The 21,362-nt window shown below is 43.7% G+C and overlaps 1 protein-coding gene across 6 annotated transcripts in view; it reads left to right on the top strand.

Moving 5' to 3' along the window:
* The window catches only part of TRERF1 (transcriptional regulating factor 1), a 221,414-nt gene that overhangs the window by 178,696 nt on the left and 21,356 nt on the right, over window positions 1-21,362 (top strand). For all 6 annotated transcript variants that reach the window (XM_056568199.1, XM_056568193.1, XM_056568195.1 and 3 more), the window contains 2 exons: window positions 1,315-1,418; window positions 6,610-6,685. In XM_056568199.1, the coding sequence (XP_056424174.1) occupies window positions 1,315-1,418; window positions 6,610-6,685 (180 nt within the window). The remainder of the gene's footprint in view (window positions 1-1,314; window positions 1,419-6,609; window positions 6,686-21,362) is intronic.

Here is a 21,362-nt window from a genome sequence, read left to right as displayed (position 1 = left end):
ATTAATTCTATACATATATATCAATTATCATTGTACTGTATTCATTTTTGGGGGGGTGCGGCATCCTCCACACTGCTACAGCCCCCCCCCCCCCCGTGTTGTTCAAGGTACATACCATAAATAAATAAGCCCTACCCTGAAAATAAGCCCTATTTTTTTTTGTGACTAAAATGAATATAAGACCCGGTCTTATTTTCGGAGAAATACGGTACATACACTGGTATTTATACAAAAGACAGCTACCCACCTTCCACCACCATCAGCCCAAAACCTTCCAAAATATTGCACCAAATTCACATAATAATGCTGCAAATTTGATGCAGATTTTACTTTCCCTAGTCACTTCAATGGAGAAAACCATGCCAAATTGCCAACATTAATTGACATGCTGCAGGTTTTAAAAAATCCACACCGCAAGTCAATTTTAATCTGGAAAACTTCTCCTGTTTTAAAGGGGTACTCCGGTGAAAACCTTTTTCCTTTTAAATCAACTGGTGGCAGAAAGTTAAACATATTTGTAAATTACTTCTATTAAAAAATCTTAATCCTTCCAGTACTTATTAGCTGCTGAATGCTAGAGAGGAAATTCCTTTCATTTTGGAACACTGATGACATCACGAGCACAGTGCTCTCTGCTGACATCTCTGTCCATTTTAGCAACCATGCATAGCAGATGTATGCTAAGAGCAGCATGGTGGCTCAGTGGTTAGCACTGCTACCTTGCAGTGCTGGGGACTTGGGTTCAAATCCCACTAAGGACAACAATAAATAAAGCGTTATTATTATTATAATAACGTCAGCAGAGAGAACTGTGTACGTTAATTTACAAATATGTTTAACTTTCTGCCATCAGTTGATTTAAAAGAAAAAAGGATTTCATCGGAGTACCCCTTTAAGAGGAAATGTGAAATATCACCAACTTTGCTGGTGTTGGAACTTGCTGCAGATACACAATATAAATTTTGGAAAGGAAAATCCATCTATTGTAAATTTACCCTTAGGCTATGTTCACACGGAGGAATGTCCCACGAAAGGTGGAATGTCCCAGGTGCCCAGACAATGTACATGTGTGTAGACAGCGGATGCCGGCAGTACATTCCAGCACTAGGACCACTCAGAACTGCTCTGTCTACGTGTGCACGGTGCAGCTGATTTTTTCCGCCAGATTCCCCTCTGAAATTCCATTGTGAGAACATAGCCTAATGGTTACACCCCTGGATGTGGTGCTAACATCCCAATATAAATTTGGTGTTCAGGATCCCCCAGTAGGGGACCATTCTCCTTTATAAAACCTGTTGTATTATTTCTTCACAGTGGAAGTGTTCCTGAGCATGTCATGTTCCAGTGTTCTACCAGGAGGAGGAACCAACATGGAATACGCATTGCATTCTCTTTTTGAGGCCAAAGGAAACATCATGGTGAGAATGTGTTTTGTTTTTTCATTACTTTTTCCTTTACAGGAACCAATAGAACCAATCAGATTCTAGCAATAATTTTCCAGGATTCCAATTGGTTCCTATAGACAACTGCTGCAATTCTCCTTTACATTTATTTTTATTTATTTTATTTTTTTAATTCAAGGAATTTTTATTTTTAATATATAAAGAGGAACAAGTACTCTTATAATATGTAAAAAAAAATTCAGAAAAGTACAAGGTTACATGAACACAATATGTATACAGTGGTCCCTCAAGTTACAATATTAATTGGTTCCAAGATGACCATTGTATGTTGAAACCATTGTATGTTGAGACCAGAACTCTATGGAAACCTGGTAATTGGTTCTGAAGCCCCAAAATGTCATCCGAAAAAAAGGAATAAGTGAGAATTAAAGAAAAATAAGTAGATAACTAATATAGCAAGTATTTACATATAAAAGTAAGAAAGATCTGCTGGGAGCTGTAATCACTGTCTATGTCAGTGTTTCCCAACCAGGGTGCCTCCAGCTATTGCAAAACTACAACTCCCAGCATGCCCGGACAGCCAACGGCTGTCCGGGCATGCTGGGAGTTGTAGTTTTGCAACAGCTGGAGACACCCTGATTGGGAAACAATGGTTTATGTAGAGGATAGGAGCTTCTTCAGGGTCCTATACAGTACACACAGTGTCCAAAATGAAGCCGCCCTTACTTGGTGTCCAAAGGAGCAGCTAACCCTGGTACAGGTAAGGAGTAGTACAGAACTTGTAGTTCCTCCCTGTACTGTAGGGGGCGCAACTAGACAGGAATTCAGTGCATGCACTTCAGTAATACAGGGGTCTTACCAGTGAATGCCCATTCTGATTGGTCAGTTCTCCCAGTTGTGACAGGTATCACAGATCTGGACTGTCCGTGGCATTGTATGTTGAGTCTGGTTTCAAGTTACAATGGTCCAGAAAAGACCATTGTATGTTGAAACTATTGTATGTTGAGGCCATTGTAAGTTGAGGGATCACTGTATATGTTAAAACAATGCATAATCAGTAAGCAATAATGTTGCGGCAAGGGTAGATACAATCTTAGTAGCATACCAACATATGAAACGTAAGAAAAAGGATAGCAGTATAGGGTGGGGGATTTAAAGGGGTACTCCGCTGCTCTGCGTTTGGAACAAACTGTTCCGAACGCTGGAGCCGGTGCCGGGGGCTAGTGACATCATAGCCCCGCCCAATCATGACATCACACCCCGCACCCTCAATGCAAGTCTATGGGAGGGGGCGTGACCGCCGCCACGCCCCCTCCCATAGACTTGCATTGAGGGGGCGGGGCAATGACGTCACGAGCTCCTGGCTCCAGCGTTCTGAACAGTTTGTTCCAAACGCTGAGCAGCGGAGTACCTAGCGCATGGCGACAGTGATGACATCATAGGACATACGCACGGACATACTGCTGTAGTCCCATTGATTTCAGTGGGATTCTGCTGCAATGTGCACGCGTTGGAATTTCCGCTGAAGTTTATGCGGCAGAAATCCCGATTCTGGTGTCCGCAGAAAGAGCAAACTTGTCTATTATTTCTGCGAATTTCGCTTGGAAATGCATTGCCGTCTACGAGGCGCCGCATTTCCGAGCGGTCCTAGCGCCCACCGGAACTTTCCAATGTGCGGAATGTCTGCCTGAGTTTTCCGGGCAGACATTCCGCACATTTTCCTACCATGTGAACATACCCTAAGGAGCAATATCAGTCTGTATTAGTAGAGTTTGTTGTGACACCAACAGACAAGTTAGTAAAGCTAGCAGAACAAAGAAAACACCACAAAAGATCCAACATTTTCCTCTTCAGCCTTGTTCACTGCTGATCTGATAATAATAATATACATGAGCATCACTAAACTAGTTTGGTGTCAGTGTCATAAAATAAAGAAGGCTGAGTGGTATACAACAGTGGCTTCCAAACTGAGGACCTCCAGCTGTTGCAAAACTACAACTCACAGCATGCCCAGATAGCCAAATAGGAAACATAAAAAATATAACAAAAATGAAAACAATATAGAAGTTGAAATACAAATGAAAAAAATATATAATAAAAAAAAAAAATACAAAGATAAAAAATTTGTAATAAGACAAATGGGGAAGAAGAAATTGGAAATAGAAAAAAAATTGTGTGTGTAGGGGGGGGGGAGTTTTGCAACAGCTAGAGGCACATCGGTAGGGGAACACTGGACTAGATAGTGAAGACCACCTCAAAAAACAAAAATGACAAAATGATCACTGAAATCCAATTCTCTGTTGAGCCCTCTGGTTGAAAGAGTATCCAGTTCATGAATCCGAAATGCCTCGCCATCTTTTAATCTCTGTATCTTGTTACCACCCTTACATAGCGGAGGAATACGGGTGATGACCTGTTCACCCAGCTGGTTGATCTGATGACCTATTGTGGAAAAATGTGCCGGAATTTGTGACCCCATCTTATTATATCGGATTGGAGGTTACCGATACTATCATGGATGTGCTGGGGCCGAAAAGATGGAAATTTGGGATATTTTGTGGTATTTTCTTTGTTCTGAGAACTTAACTAATAAATCGAACTTAACTAATAAAGACTGATATTACACACAAGTGCGCTGCAAAGGTGAAAAAAAACAAATGTCGCACATGAGCAAGACCCCCTAAATGTACCCGCGAAAAATAATAGGAATAATATCTAAAAGAAAGAGGGAGCTATGAGGGGAAAAAACTAACAATAATGCAGTGTTTCCCAACCAGTGTGCCTCCAGCTGTTGCAAAGGTACAACTCCCAGCATGCCTGGACAGCCTTTGGCTGTCCAGGCATGCTGGGAGTAGTACCTTTGCAACAGCTGGAGGCACACTGGTTGGGAAACACTAATATAAGGGGTTAATAACGTCACTCCAAACAACCCCTTTCATTTCTGGTAATATATATGACAAAGCCGAACATCAAATGTCAGTGCCATTACTACAGGGTGGTCTTGCATGTGAACTGTTTTTTTTTTCTTCTTAGGGTAGGGTCACATGTGCCCTATTTTGCTGTGTATTTGCTGCCGCGTATTTTCCTACCCATTGAAGTCAATGGGTGGCAAAATCAGTTGCAGAAAATACACAGCAAAATGTGTCACCCTACTCTTAGGGTATGTTCACACTATGTCATTTCGTAATTACGTGCCAAACGGAATCACGTGCTGTGAACATTACCATGAGTGGGAATGGGTTTCCGCGAGACCCGTTCACACTGCGGAATTTCAGCGGCGCTGAAATTGTTCCGCGCAAAGAAAGAACATGTTCATTCTTTGCGCGGAAGTCCGCGAACACTGCATAGCCGTCAATGGTGACGGCGCAGTGCCGCGCGGTCCTACCGCCAAAGTAGTGCGGCGGCAGCCGCCATAATGGAATCCCCGTCTCGCGGAATTCTGCGAGCGGAGATTCCATTCATAATCCGTAGTCTGAACATACCCTTTGGGTGCATTCACATAACATTCTCAGTCTTCAACAGCCGGATACAAGAGTTTTGAAACCGACAGCTGCTGTATCCCTACCGAAAGCCACTGCGGAGTTGGAAAGGGTGCAGAGACGCGCGACTAAACTAATATGGGGCATGGAACATCTTAGCTATGAGGAGCGATTAAAGGAGTTACAATTGTTTAGTCTTGAGAAGAGACGTTTAAGGGGGGATATGATAAACATATATAAGTATATTAATGGCCCATACAAAAAATATGGAGAAAAACTGTTCCAGGTTTAACCCCCCCAAAGGACGAGGGGGCACTCCCTCCGTCTGGAGAAGAAAAAGTTTAGTCTCAAGGGGCGACACGCCTTCTTTACCGTGAGGACTGTGAATTTATGGAACGGTCTACCTCAGGAACTGGTCACAGCAGGAACAATTAACAGCTTTAAAACAGGATTAGATACATTCCTGGAACAAAATAACATTAATGCTTATGAAGAAATATAAAATCTCATCCCTTCCCCAATATCGTGCGACACCCCTACCCCTTAATTCCCTGGTTGAACTTGATGGACATATGTCTTTTTTCGACCGTACTAACTATGTAACTATATATATCCCATTCAATCCAATGAGCTGAACTGAGTCAGCTAGTGGCCCCAGTCATATTATTTTCCAACCGTATCCGGCTTCTGGCTTGAACTGAAAGCTGCAGCTATCCGTAGATTTCAGTCCGAGCCAAAAATCGGCTATGGTTCGAAAAACACCCAGACGGAGTGACTAGCTGACTCTGTTCAGCTCATCGGATTGAATGGGGTATAGTGCGGATGCGGCAGGGATACAGCAGTAGCCAGTTTAGAAATTGGCCCTGTGTATCCGGCTGCTGGAGACTAAAAACATGGTGTAAATGCAACTCTTTGGGTAGGGTCACACAGCAGAATATTTGCGGAATGTCTGCCCCGGAAAACATGGGCAGACATTCTGCAAATAGTGACACAGCCAGAACATGCCAGCGCTAGGACCACTCAGAAATGCGCTGTCTCTATAGATGGAAGTACATTGGGATTTCCACGACAGAAATGCCATAGAATCCTATTGAAAACAACAATTCTTCTACCAGATTCCGCTCAAAAATTCCGTTGTGTGAACATGGCCTTACAAGGAACTTATACGGTTGTATTCAACTATTGAAAAAATAAAGATATGAAATGATTAGTTGAAGGAGTACTCCGGCGAAAAATAACTTATCCCCCATCCACAGGATAGGAGAAAAGTAGCTGATTGTGGGGGGTCTGACCGCTGGGGCCCCCTGCGAATACTGGGATGGGACCCCAGCGCTCTCAGTGTGGGGCTTGTGTCATCTACCGGTAGACTGCACGCGCCCCATTCATTTCTATGGGTGCGCCGATGATGCCTGAGAGCTGTACTCAGGTCTTTTCGGCACTCCCATAGAAATGACTGGAGCTACTCACTGAGCGCCAAGTCCCGTCCCAGTGGTCGCAAGAGGCCCCAGCAGTGGGACCCCCGTGATCAGCTACTTATTCCCTATCCTGTGGATAGGGGCTAAGTTATTTTTCACCGGAGATCTCCTTTAAGGAAGTTGTGCCTTCTTGTAACATTATCTTCTATCCACAGGATCGGGGGTAACTAGCTAGTCTCGGGGGCTCTAGCTTGATCTCATGAATGGGGACCCCACATGTATAATCTCTGCTATTTTATTTCTCAATTACAGACTGCGTTGGAGATGCTGCTCTTAAAAAGTGCACCAAAGCTAAAAACTCATCCACTAGCAAGTTACCACTATGCAGGTAATTCACAGATGGATTCACATAGGAAAGTAGTCACTAGACACTATGAGGGAAATGAAAGGCATGCCCCAGCATTTGACAACTTATCCCCTATTCACAGGTTAGGAGATAAGTGTCTTATCGCAAGGGTTCTGAGACCCCCACAATCTCCAAATCTCTCTGTGCACAGACCAGGGTCAGCATGCCCTTCACCATGCATTCTCTATAGGAACGCTGGAGAGAGCAAAGTACAGCTCTCGGACCCCCACGATCAGACACCTATCCCCTATGCTGTGAATAGGGAATAAATTGTCAAACACTGGAGTACCCTTTATAGGGGTACTCCGGAGGAAAACTATTTTTTATTTTATTTTTTTAAATCAACTGATGACAGAAAGTTAAACAGATTTGTAAATTACTTCTATTAAAAATCTTAAGCCTTCCAGTACTTATCAGCTGCTGGATGCTCCACAGGAAGTTGTTTTCCTTTTTGATTTTGCTATCTTCTGACCACTGTGCTCTCTGCTGACACCTTTGTCCATTTTAGGAACTGCCCAGAGTAGGAGCAAATCCCCCTAGCAAACCTCTCCTGCTCTGGACAGTTCCTAACATGGACAGAGGTGTCAGCAGAGAGCACTGTGGTCAGACAAAAAACAAATTAAAAAAGAAAAGAACTTCCTCCAGAGCATACAGCAGCTGAGAAGTACTGGAAAGATTAAACATTTTTAATAGAAGTAATTTACAAATCTGTTTAACTTTCTGTCATCAGTTGATTTAAAATAAATAAATAAATTATATATATATATATATATATATATATATATATATATATAGATATATATATATATATATATGTTTTCCAGTGTAGTACCCCTTTAAATGGGCACTGTCATCAACTTTTTTTTTTTGCTATGTTGTAGTACTTATGTACTACAACATGTCTCTAATATACTTCTATAATTTTTTTTTAGGTTAAATTATTTTATTTTGTTCTTGAAATCCGGCCACTAGGGGTCAGAATTCAGTCATCCTGTGCTTGCTCCCTTCCTGTCAATCAGACAGGCGGGAGCGAGCGCTGTGAATGCCTGGGCTGCGTGCATTTTCTCACTGGCGTCCCCGCCCCCAGCTTGTACAGTCTGGAGGCAGCGCGCGCACTGAATCTCAGTGCCACGCTGATGCTCCAGGACTGTACATGTCCTGTATGGGTAAGTCTGATCTGAGGTCTTATTAACTTGGGGAAATGACTAAAATATAAAAACTAGAATTTACAAAGAATGGGGAATGTTCATATGATTATGGGGCAAAATTATATGCTAAACTACCTATACCTGCCCTGAGTGTTTTCCAAAGAGTCTGCCTCTAGTTTCGCAACTACAAATCCAAGCATGCCCTCACAGCCAATAGCTGTCAGGTCATGCTGAGAGTGGTAGTTGAGAAACAGCTGTAGGCACCCAGGAAAACACTCATGGCATGGCATGTATATATAGTATATTAATGTGTGTGTATATATATATATATATATATATATATATATATACACACATGTGTGTATTCTACTAAATATACATGCCATGATTGATTTCCTAATAGGGTGCATAACGCTGTTTCACAATTACACCTCCCAGCATGCAGGGATAACCAATAGCTGTCAGGGCGTGCTGAGAGTTGTAATTGTGAAACAGCTGGAGGCACACTGTTAGGAAAACACACTTTGCATGGATATATAGCATAGTATATATCCATTCCATGAGTGTTTTCTTAACAGTGTGCCTTCAGCTGTTTCACAATTACAATTCCAAGCATGACATGACAGCTGTTGGATGTATGGGCATGCTGGGAGTTGTAGTTTAGCAACAGCTGGAGGCACACTGATGATTAGTCCTCAGTGTTTATAAAACAGTATGCCTCCAGTTGTTTCTAAACTGTACTGGGGCATAATGGCCACACTGGGGGGGTTTTCTATATTTTTTCTTTTGTTTTTAGTTATATACAAAGCATTATAGTAACTTTATCGGTCCCAGGTCTCGGCTGAGAAATCTTGCACGGCAGGTCCGGCGATGCTCCTATACTCCTCCTCCCTGGGTAGCACATGAACTGCTAAACAGGGAGGAGGAGACTCTGGAGCAGCCTGCCATGCTATTGGCTGCTCATCTATGCGCGCTCCCAACAGGAGCGCAGCATAGATGAGGTAAGGACGGAAGTCGGTGCCCAGCAGGCATCAGTGATGTCGCGCCTGCTGGGGAAGTCGGCTTCCTGCGCGGCCTCAGTGAGCAGCATAAGAGACAGCAAAATAACAGTTTAGAAGGTAATAAAAAAAAATTTAAAGTCAGGGAGGGGGTTAGGGATAGATTAGCAATAGGTAGGGACAGAAAAAAAGATATAGATCTACTCTTTAAAGGGGTACTGCCGTGGAAAACTTTTTTTATTAAGTCAACTGGTGCCAGAAAGTTAAACAGATTTATAAATTACTTCTATTAAAAAATCTTAATCTTTCCAGTACTTTTTAGGGTCTGTACACTACAGAGGAAATGGTTTTCTTTTTGGAACACAGAGCTCTCTGCTGAGATCATGACCACAGTGCTCTCTGCTGACATCTCTGTCCATTTTAGGAACTGTCCAGAGCAGCATATGTTTGCTATGGGGATTTTTTCCTACTCTGGACAGTTCCTAAAATGGACAGAGATGTCAGCAGAGAGCACTGTGCTCGTGATGTCAGCAGAGAGCACTGTGATCCAAAAAGAGACATTTCCTCTGTAGTATTCAGCAGCTAATAAGTACTGGAAAGATTAAGATTTTGTAATAGAAGTAATTTACAAATTTGTTTAACTTTCTGGCACCAGTTGATTTAAAAAAAAAGTTTTCCACGGGAGTACCCCTTTAAGGCACGCATGTCAACTGTTTTACTAAAGTTGCATATTTTTGCGCTAGCCTTTTTTTGTGCAGAAACTTGCAGCTTCTGCCACTTGTACACTGCATGGACAAACAAAAAAAATTTCCAAACAAGATTTCCAAAGTGGGCAGGGCTAACTGAGAGGGGCGTAGCTTCCCAATAACATGTTTATTATTAATGACAGAAATTATCATAAATTGTAGTAGATATTTACAGCAGTTCACACCTGGAGTAGTTTTCAGTTTCAGGCCCATAGACAGTAAAATGTATTAAGGTTGTGTATGCCTTAATACATTTGGGATCTCTTAGGCCAGCGGATTTATGTTTAGACTGTATAACTCCAGTCTTATGTAAATCTCCTACTCTATTTGTTTTTGGGCTGATATAATAGTGAGTGATATAATAGTGGGGGATTATTTGTAGATATTTTGAAATTCTTTTTGTCCTATGGCTCTCTTTAATCTGATCATTTGAGGTCTGTGCATATTTGTGCTCAGGGCTTCACATTCGTGCTTGTGATTACAACGATACATACCTGTATAAAAAAAACATTAAACTTAACAAAGCGGTCAGATTTGTGCCCATATCCGCAAATGGAGGGTGACCCTTTAGAGGGCATATCCTGTAATGGATAAATTGAAAAAGGGAGGGTTGGGAGGAGTCCGCAAAATGGCACATATGCCCCCCCTACACGCAACTCCTTAACGCCCCACCAAATACAGCCTGATGGCTTAATACTTGTGCTCAGGGCTTCACATTCGTGCTCGTGATTACAACAATATATACATACCTGTATGAAAAAACATTAAACTTAACAAAGCGGTCAGATCTGTGCCCATAGCCTCAAACAGAGGGGATGCCTTTAGAGGGCAAAAAGTCACCTGGTAGGATAAATAATGGAATTCATAACCATAAACCAATACCACAACAACTAACACAAAACCCATATTTAGACTAACTTGAGAGGCAGAAGTGAAATCTGCAAACTAGCGATCATAGTAAGCGATACCTAGTACCGAGGAGCTATGGTAGTCACGCCGATTCTGGAAGAAACAAGCCGGCACTGGAACAGGACCAGGCTGACATACTATATAGCTATAGCTATACTACATACTATATAGCTGATATATGCATCTTTAACATACTTACCTATAACACCATGGCAAGAGTGAAACCGATACCTGTCAGGCATAACATGAGACTTATCCAAGTCCCTGCTATTAAGAGGCAAAAATAAAATGTTAGCAAAATGACATGATAACAAAACTACATGACAGACCTTTGGTGGTAATAACGTTGTGGCGCCATATCGCCTGAAAATCAAACTACACTCTACTAAAGACCTTACCTGAAGACTAAACCATACCTTAAACTACCAAGCATCTGACTGAAAACTGATCTTTGGAGTGATGTCCCACTGCGAATGACCGATCCCTTCATTGCCATCATGTCTGTAGACAGGACATGCTTTACGTAACCATCGTACCTGTACACGAGACAGGTCTTTCCATAACCATCATGCCTGTAGACTTGGCAGGTCTTTTGGTAACTATCGTGCCTGTAGATGTGACAGGTCTTCTGTAACCATAATGCCTGTAGACGTGACAGGTCTTTCCGCAACCATTGTGCCTGTAGACGTGACAGGTCTTTCCGCAACTATCGTGTCTGTAGACGTGACAGGTCTTTTCGTAACATTCATACCTGTAGACATGACAGGTCTTTCGTAACCACCGTGCCTGTGGACATGACAGGTCTTTGCATAACCATCATGCCTGTAGACGTGACAGGTCTTTGCGTAACCATCATGCCTGCAGACGTGGCAGGCATGAAGGGTATAAAACCACCTATGTGTCATGATGTTCTTGCTCTGAAGACGTGTCAGTAACAACAACTACGCAATGCATCCCCCTTCAGACATGGAAAGTTTAATGGGTATACAACTGCTTATGTGTCATGATGTTATTGTTCTGAAGACGTGTCAATAATAGTAAGTACGCAGATCGTGCCCCTGCAGACATGATGAAAACCATGATGTCAACAACTACTAGGGTAGTGCATACCCTTGGAAAAGGTTGTAAGGTAGATGCTGAGTGTATCATGCCAAGCTAATTCAAATGCTGACAATGAGTGAGACTGACATGAGTATAACATATCGGCTGTAGTAATAAGTTGCCGGAACTTCTGCTGAAACTAACAGACATAATGACTGGAAAATATGCGTGATTTCTAAAATGTCTAACACATGCGTGGGGTGCCGGATATAGTAGTTTAAGTGTGCTATCTAACTTGATGTTATGGACCTAACAAGAGTATGCATATAATTTTAGCATCAATGTCTGTATGTAATCCTATCAATACACAGTGAATGGTCATGGACATATAACTGATATGAAAGCTAAGAACCTATGTACAGTATAAGTGCTGTATATAACTGCACAGTGTAAAAGAACATAAAATGCTACCAATACTCACAGTATGTAGTATAAATATTATGAATGTATGCACAGAATAAATGCTATTCAGTTTATGAACCTTATGAATACTATGAGCCTATGAACATAATAAATGCTATGAACATATGTACCATATGAAGCTATGAGCATATGTACGGATAAAAGCGTGAAAGTACCATAACATACGTATAACGGTACAGCAAAAGTACTGTGTGAGCTATGAACATGTACAAATAAATACTATAAGAACATGCACAGTATAAAACTATAAGAGCATGTGCCGTATAAATGCTTTGAGCGCATGTATAGTAGAAAAGATATGGATATATAAACAGCATAGATGCCAATGACTGTGTACAGCAAATACTATGAGTGTAAGTACAGCTCACACACCACAAGCGCACGTGCAGCACAAACGCCACGAGTGTCCGAGGCAGCACAAATGCCATGAGCGCATGAAACACAAATGCCACGAGCGCACACACAGCACAAATGCCACAAGCACATGAACACAAATGTTATGGGCACATGCGCAGCACAAACGCAGTAAACGCATGCGTAGCACAAACGCCAAGAGTGCACATGCAGCATAAATGCTATGAATGTATGAACAGCTATGAGTGTAAGAAACAGTATAAATGTCATGAACGTATGACAGTATGACTTCCATGAGCGTATGAACAGTATAAATTGCCTGAGCGTATAAACAATATAAATGGCCTGAGCATATGAACAGTATAAATGCCATGAACGTATGACCAGTATAAATGCTATGAGTGTAAACCATATAAATGACATGAGCGTATGACAGTATGACTGCCATGAGCGTATGACAGTATAAATGCCGTGAGCATATGATAAGTATTAGTGCCATGAGCATAAGGACAGTGTAAAAGCCACGAGTGTATGGACAGTGAAAAGCCATAAACAAATGGACAGTATAAATACTAAGAGCTTGTGAAGCGCATAATGTCAGGGGCATATAAACAGTGTAAATACCATAAGCGTATGCACAATATAAAAGCCATGAAGGTATGAACATTATAAATGCCATGAGCATATGAAAGTATATAACGCCACGAGCGTGTGAACAGTATAGAGGCCATGAGCATAGGAATAGTATAAATGCTATGAGCGTATTAATATTATAAATGTTATGAGCATATGAACAGTATAAATACTGTGAGCATATGAACAGTATAAATGCCATGAGCGTATGCACAATATAAATGCCATAAACAGTATAACTGTCATGAGTGTATGAACAGAATGAATGCCATGAGCGCATGAACATAAAAGCTATGACATAATACAGTAAAATGCTAAGAAACAAAACACTATCAGACACACTATGAACCGCTATCACGTGTACATACTCTAAACGCTAACACGTATACATACTAAAAACGGGATCAAGTTTACACACTATAAATGCTATAAAATGAATACGCACTATAAATTCTATGAACGTCTAGACACTAAACGCTGTAGACGCATAATTACTAAATGCATTGAACATATATGCACAAAAAATTCTATGAACGTATAAGCACTGCAGACACTATAACGTATCTAGGAACGTATACGCACTGAACACTATAACATATAAAAAAACTAAATGAAATGAACATTTACGCGCTGTAAATGCTATGAATGTATACACTAAAAACTATGAACGTATACCCTTCTAAGGGCAGAAACGTATACACATCGTAATGCTGACATGTAACATTATGAACGCTATGACCACCTACACATTATAAACGCTGTAAACGTATATGCCTTATCAATGCTATAAACGGATAAATATTATAAATGCTATGAACATAAACATCATAATGGCAAGAAGATGTATACACATTACAAATGCTATGATACAGTCATGGCTGTAAATGTTGGCACCCCTAAAATTAAGAAAGAAAATGAAGTATTTCTCACAGAAAAGGATTGCAGTAACAGTAACATGTTTTGCTATACACATGTTTATTTCCTTAGTGTGTATTGGAACGAAGTCAAAAAATGGAGGAAAAAAAGCTAATTGGACATAATGTCAAACCAAACTCTAAAAATATTCTGGACAAAATTGTTGGCACCCTTCACTAAATATTTGGTTGCATACCCTTTGGAAAAAATAACTGAAATCAATCGCTTCCTATAACCATCAATAAGCTTCTTACACCTCTCAGCCGTAATGTTGGACCATACATTTATATATTTATATGTATGAACTATTTTGTAATACATGAATGGACTATGTGTGGTACGTAACTTTACTTTATTAGCTAATCTTTGTACCTCGCAGGGAGTTGTCCTTGGGTTGACCATTGGGACCTACGCAACACGACTTCTGGAGAGTCTGAAATCCCTGTGTCTTCTGGAGCTCTTGGTACAGCTGGAACTGTGAGTGGGTCTTCCTCAGCAAATTCGAGAGTTGGTACAGGGTCAGGACTGGCAGGACTCAGTCGCTGACTGTGGTGCTGGGACTGGTGACAGAGTTGGTGCTCTGGAAACTGGTGTATAAACTGGCGCCAACGGTGACAGGACTGGAGCTGGAGTAGAAATTAATGTTGGTGGAACCGATCCCTGGGGCTGGTGAGACACAGAAGACCGCAGGCTGACTGGGAGAAAACATAGGGAAGTCCATAGATGGGTGGATTCCCTCGTCTGGAACGTACTCTCTTGCAGGTCTGCCAGCTGAAGGAGGTGGTGCAGGGAGCACGGGTAGGTCTTCTTTCAGACACAAATTGATCCAGTTGCGGTGAACAACTTGTGGCTCATACCCTAGCTTTTGTACTTCGTACACATCAGAGTCTGGATAGGGTATGGTCATCACCATGTAGCGCGACGAAATGGTTAGGCCTTTCACTCTGAATGGAATGGAGTGGTGCTCTTTCGTCCTTGTGCACGTTCTTAGTGACGTTACAGACAGCATATTCATTGCACCATTTCTTAATGTCGCTCCACGTTCCGATCCAATAGAATCTGCGCCTGACAGTAGCTTCAGGTCTTGTGGACTCCAAGGTGTCCCGACTGATCATGGTATGTGTTGCCGACCATCACCGCATCTCTTCGGGGAACCAGAATCTGATCAAGTCTATCACCAGAGACTGGATCCAAAGAATTTCGGTACCAACAGTCCTTTGTGCACAAACAGTTGCTTCCTCTGTCACCACACCTCTGTGCTTGTAGTCACACTGGGCCCGGCATAGATGGGTTGGTACCTTTTTTTGCCAGGAGGTAGTCCAACAGATCCCCCATGACTTGACTTTCATCCTGAAGAGTCTTCCAAGTGTATAGGTCTTCTTTAAACTTTTCAGACCTGGGTTCACCGTCCATGAGGGCGGTCACAACATTCTGGTTCACGAACCGTTGGTAGAATGGTGGCATCTCCACATTCTCCCACACGTCTTTGACAGGGGGTTCTTCGCCGGGGCTCATCCTAGACAGTACGTCGGCACTGACATTTGACTTGCCGCTTCAGGTGGGCTAATGAGTTATTATCTGTGTAGACATTAAATGTCTTTGAACTTTTCAGTCACCAGGGCAAGAAGTTCCAACATGAATCAGCTGTAATTCGCATTGTTCTTCTCTGCTTCTCGCAGGTTATGACTGGCATAGGCAATTACCCTCTCTTGCCCCTCCTGGACTTTGGGCAAGACAGCTCCCAGACCTTCAAAACTGGCATCAGTATACAGCCAGAATGGCTGACTGTAGTCTGGATATGCCAGGATGGGTGGTTCTCTCAGCAGACTTTTGAGTGCTCGAAACGCTGTCTCTTGCTCTTTGGCCCATTCAACAGGTAGTCTTTTATTGTAGCTCTCCTTCGCCATACCCCGTAAGAGAGCTGTGAGGGGTTCTGCAATCTGGGTGAATGAAACGGCGGTAGTAGCCGGCAAATCCCAGGAAGCTCCTGACACCCTTCACTGTGCGTGGGGTTGGCCAGTTCTTGAAAACTTCCACCTTTTCAGGATAAGGCTGGACTCTCTCTGTGCTGACAACATGACCCAAGTAGTGGACCTTGTAACACTCACGTTTTAGTAGACAGGAACTCCGTTGGATGTGGATCCGCTGGACCTATGTGGCAGATGACTCGGACCGTACCAGGGAGCGGAGTCTAAGGTACCGCTGGTCTTCACCAGAGCCCGCCGCAAAGCGGGATGGGCTTGCTGCTGCAGGCGATACCCAGGTCGCTACCCCCGGCACGGCTTGACCACAGAGGCGGCTGAGGAGATGCGAGGCACAGGAGGGATGAGACAACTCACAGTCAGGATAGCTGGAGGTCAGGGCAGGCGGCAAAGTAGCGAAGTCGGGATGTAGCAGAAGTTCAGTAGGCAGGCGGCAGAGAAGCAAGGTCAATTAACAAGAGCAGGAGATCTGGTACACGGCAAGGCAATACTAAGGAACGCTTTCACTTGGCACAAGGGCAACAAGATCCGGCAGAGAACTGAGGAGGGTGGAGGAATTTATAAACAAGACACAGGTGGAGACACTAATTAGCGTACTGGCCCTTTAAAGCTTAAAGCTCCGGCACGCACACCCTAAGGGATGGGGACATGCGCGCCGGAGCAGAGAGGCGGAGGCAGAGGCAAGAGAGACACCCAGAGAGTGACGGACTGGGGCTCGCATGCGGGTGCGTCCCGCAATGCGAGTCTCAGCCCCGTCGGCAGCAGGAGGTAAGGAGACCCAGCCCCGTCGGCAGCAGGAGGCCAGCGTGTGAGGCCGGAGCGCATAGCGTAACAGACCTGAGGTTTGAGCAAGTGACACTTTGATAGTTTGACCTTCAGCCCATGCTTGATCAGGACTTGTTTAGATCTCCGATTTTTGATGATGAAATGAGGACAGTAAATTTCTTTAAATAATTTTATATCACATATAGTACTTCCCCATAAATATACTATGCTCTATGATCTCCTTAACAACATATGCAAACAAAAAAAAAATTGGAGTCATTCAAAAAACTTGTATGTCCAAAGTCTGTGGGCTGTTTGCTGAAAGCTTCATGGTACCTTTTGGTGACATTGATGACTCCCTTGACTTGGTCCCTTGGGGTAGTGTCATCTCCAACTTAAAGTTGTGCCCACCAAGGCTTGGGAGGACTCGTACTGGATCCTTCAGCCACTTGGGCTGCACGCTGTCGGGCCACCATATGTTCTGTTAAGATGTCCTTTGACTCTATGAGATACAACTGGACTACTGGCGTGTATTTGGGCAACACAGTAGCAGCATCAGACAGGTTGACTAACCGGACTGGAACTCTCCCATTGCTAACGGTGATCAGGCTTCTCGCAGCTCGGACAAGAGGATGGTCTTCTAGTTGCAGAGGCTCCATCAGGGCTTGATAGTCTCTATTCTTGACTCTAGGACATGCACAACACACGATGATAGTCTCTATTCTTGACTCCGGGACGTGCACAACACCAGATGATAGTCTCTGTGTTGGGTTGCAAGGTCACTGACCGGATGTCTTGTACTCAAACTCTGGAGATTTCACCTTGCTTGTTGGAAAACTTCTGCTCTGCTTGTAGAACTTACAAGTGGTGCTGCGCAGCCCGCTGGCCTGATGGGGACATATGGGGAAGAGAAGCATACAAGGCATCTACTATTTCAACAAAACAGTTTTTCATAATGTTCATCCCCAGTATAAATTCAACAGACCCCTTATCTGTCACATTAGTTACAATCACTCCCTGCCCGCTAAGTACATGCTCTTCCAACTGAATGTTTGGCTCCCAGTATCCATGTCTGGGGACTGGTTGCCCATTACCTGCAACTACTCTGAAGTTAACATCCTCCGGTTCACACAATAAACTAGCATCCCAATGCTGATAGAAAACATTTTTAGGTAAAGTAGACACTTGTGCCCCTGTATCTATCGACGCCTCCAACGGTACACCTTCTACAATAATTTTTACATAGGGGCAGGAGATGACTAAGTGAGAGTCCTGACTTAGGTCATTCTGGGATTGGACCTGATGACTGTTTTCCTGAGGGCCGGTCCGCGACCTCAGGGGAAATCCGTTTAAATGCCAACACTGCATTTTCCAATGTCCTGGTTTATTACAGCCTTAGTCAGTTGTTCAATTTTCTTCCTAACACTCTGTAAATCTGAGGCTGCGGTGCTTGGCAAAGCAGGTGACACTGGGTTGATGATGGTGATGGTATAGGTCTGGCTACCGCCCCTAGTGGCTCTTGGACAAGTGGACAAGCTCCCTCTAACTCAGTCCAGGACTCAATCACTTGGATAGCCAGTCTCTTGAAAGGGGGAATGAAAAGTTGGAATTTTGGACTGCTAACATTCTCAGCTGGGCTTTGTCCCACTTATTATGAGCCCCATCAATAAATCTGTCCAGTAACACCTTATTGCCCTGCTCGGACGTTATACCATCTAGTTTCTGTTTTCATCCGGTCGGCAAAGTCTTCCCCTGTGCAACATAGGGTGACTCTTTGGTTCCTCCTCGCTGTGCTGAAGAGACGTCACCACTGGGTACTGACAGGGCGGAGCTGCAACCACTCACGCACACGGGAAACACCAAATCAAATTAACCCTTTCAGGTACCGACTCTTTATACTCCATAGTGGCAAACAACAGTCTTTCCTTCACCTCACCCTCTATTGCAAGATGAAATGCAGAATGCCAAACAGTGAGTGACCCTGTAGATTCAATAAGCCAGCCAACTTAGTTCTAGTGCTGAGACCCCTGTGGATATAACTACTACAGCTCCAACCAACAGCCTTACCAGACCGTGACCAGCGTTCGCTGGATCCCGGATCCCGCCACCGCTGCGGGCAGAGCCAGCGAACCTTGTACATTACACTACCAAACTCTCCTAAATTGAGGGTCCCAATGCTGACCTAGAGAGTAAAACCAGCCACCATGGGTCCCACTCCTGCCAAAACCGTCTGCAAAATGGCACGTACGCCCCGCCATGAGGTGCAGGGGCGTTATATACCCCTGCCCCTACACATGACTCCTTAACGCCCCACCTAGAAGTGCAGGGGGGCCGAAGATATCCACACCCCTCGCACAAATACAGCCTGATAGGCTTAATACATCATGATTTCTGCTTCATTTAAAGGGGTTCACCACTGACCATTGCTCAGAACATTTAGTTCCAAACGCTGTGTGCGCTCTGCTGCGGTCGGTCACGCCCCCTCGTTATATCAGGCCATGCCCCCTCAATGCAGTCTAATCTGCAGGCATGATGTCATAGAGCAGGAGGAGTTGGGCAGAATGATAATATAGATTTGTAGGAAAATTTCCAGGATAACTTGTCATTTTATTTATGTAAATCTCTGGACATTCTGTGCTAAGTAATCATGTGGGCGGTCCTACTCAGTGATTGACAGCTATCAACACACACATATACAGATATCTGTCAGTCATTGATGTACACATGCCAACGCCAATGTGGTGGGTCTACTTTGCATTAACCATGCACACGCTAACATGCTACCAAAATGGTTGGTGCCCACTACATTCCTGGGTGTATTGAATATAACTGTGAATCAAGACCCAAATATCTGTATGTAAATACCCAATGTAAGGAGAAGATTCAGGGCTGAGGGGACATCACTAAATAGCAAAGGAGGAAAACAACCAAGGAAAATGAGAAAACCCATTCACTCTCCTTCTGCTTTTATGTGGTTGTTATGTCATTTTCCACTGGAAATATTCACTTTGAAGGTTACATGTGGTGTTCGGAGACAGCCGCGTGGTTGACACGTTATTCTATATTCTTACCTTTGTGGTCAGTCAAAATGGCGCTGGCTGTCTGATATAATAGTGGTATAAACCCACAACGAAGCCTGGCTGTAACTATACATGTCGGTAAGTCTTGGTGTACACTGCACAACCCCTGAATGTGAGTGTGTTACACCTCTAGGGTAACACAGGAAGTCATCTTATGTGTTTTACTATTATGCTTTTCATATTGTACACATATTTTGTGTTTTATAAGGAGTACTGCGGCCATAACTGATACACTATGCTGTGCTTAAAAAAGTACTCCAGGTTTTTGGAGTTTCTTTGCCCATATCATGCACACTCACCATCACTAGTCCTACAGCACCATTTGATTTATTTGAGCACAGCTGCATCCATGCTCTTTAGTACTGTAACTGGGTCATGTGATTACAAGGCTGACCCTCAGGAAATTATCATGCTTAAAGGGGTACTCTGGTGAAAAACATTTTAAAAAAGGGGTACTTCGGCGCTAAGACATCGTATCCCCTATCCAAAGCATAGGGGATAAGATGCCTGATCGCGGGGGTCCCGCCGCTGGGGACCCCCGTGATCTTCCACGCCGCACCCCGTTAGAATCAGCCCCTGGAGCGTGCTCGCTCTGGGTCTGATTACTGGCGATCACGGGGACGCAGCACAGTGACGTCACAGCTCCGCCCCCGTGTGACATCACGCTCTGCCCCCTCAATGCAAGCATATGGAGGGGGTGTGACATGCCCCCTCCATAGGCTTGCATTGAGGGTCCGGAGCCTGATGTCACATGGGGGAGGAGCCGTCACGTCACACGCTGCCTGTCCCGTGGTCGTCGGTAATCAGACCCAGAGCGAACATGCTTCGGGGACTGATTTTACCTGGGGTGCTGCATGCAAGATAACGGGGGTCCCCAGCGGCGGGACCCCCGCGATCAGGCATCTTATCCCCTATCCTTTGCATAGGGGATAAGATGTCTTAGCGCCGGAGTACCCCTTTAACTGGTGCCAGAAAGTTAAACAGATTTGTAAATTACTTCTATTTAAAAATCTTAATCCTTCTAGTACTTATCAGCTACTGTATGCTCCACAGGAAGTTCTTTTCTTTTAAAAATGTATTTCAAGTCTGACCACAGTGCTCTCTGCTGACACCTCTGTCTGTCTGTCTCAGTAACTGTCCAGAGCAGCATATGTTTTCTTTGGGGATTTGCTCCTACTCTGGACAGTTCCTGACATGGACAGAGGTGTCAGCAGAGAGCACTGTGGTCAGACAGAAAAGAAATTTAAAAAGAAAAGAACTTCCTCTGTAGTATACAGCAGCTGGTAGGTACTGAAAAGAATAAGATTTTTAAATAGAAGTAATTTTCAAATCTTTTTAACTTTCTGGCACCAGTTGATTTAACCCGATAACGACCATGGACGAGTATAGACGTCCAGGTTGGCAGGCGTTTCCGCACCTGGACGTCTATACTCGTCCATTATTCTCGTGGGTGCTGCCCAGTGCACCCACGAGATCGCAGCAGGGACTCGGCTGTATCACACAGCCGGGACCCTGCTGCACTGCCAGGACCGAAGTAAACCGAAGTAAACTTCGGTCCCGGCAGTTTTAACCCTTACAGCCGCGGTCGGAAGTGACCGCGGGCTG

Source organism: Hyla sarda, chromosome 3, assembly GCF_029499605.1.
Source record: "Hyla sarda isolate aHylSar1 chromosome 3, aHylSar1.hap1, whole genome shotgun sequence".
NCBI lineage: Eukaryota > Metazoa > Chordata > Amphibia > Anura > Hylidae > Hyla > Hyla sarda.
This window is presented reverse-complemented; position numbering and strand designations above follow the sequence as displayed.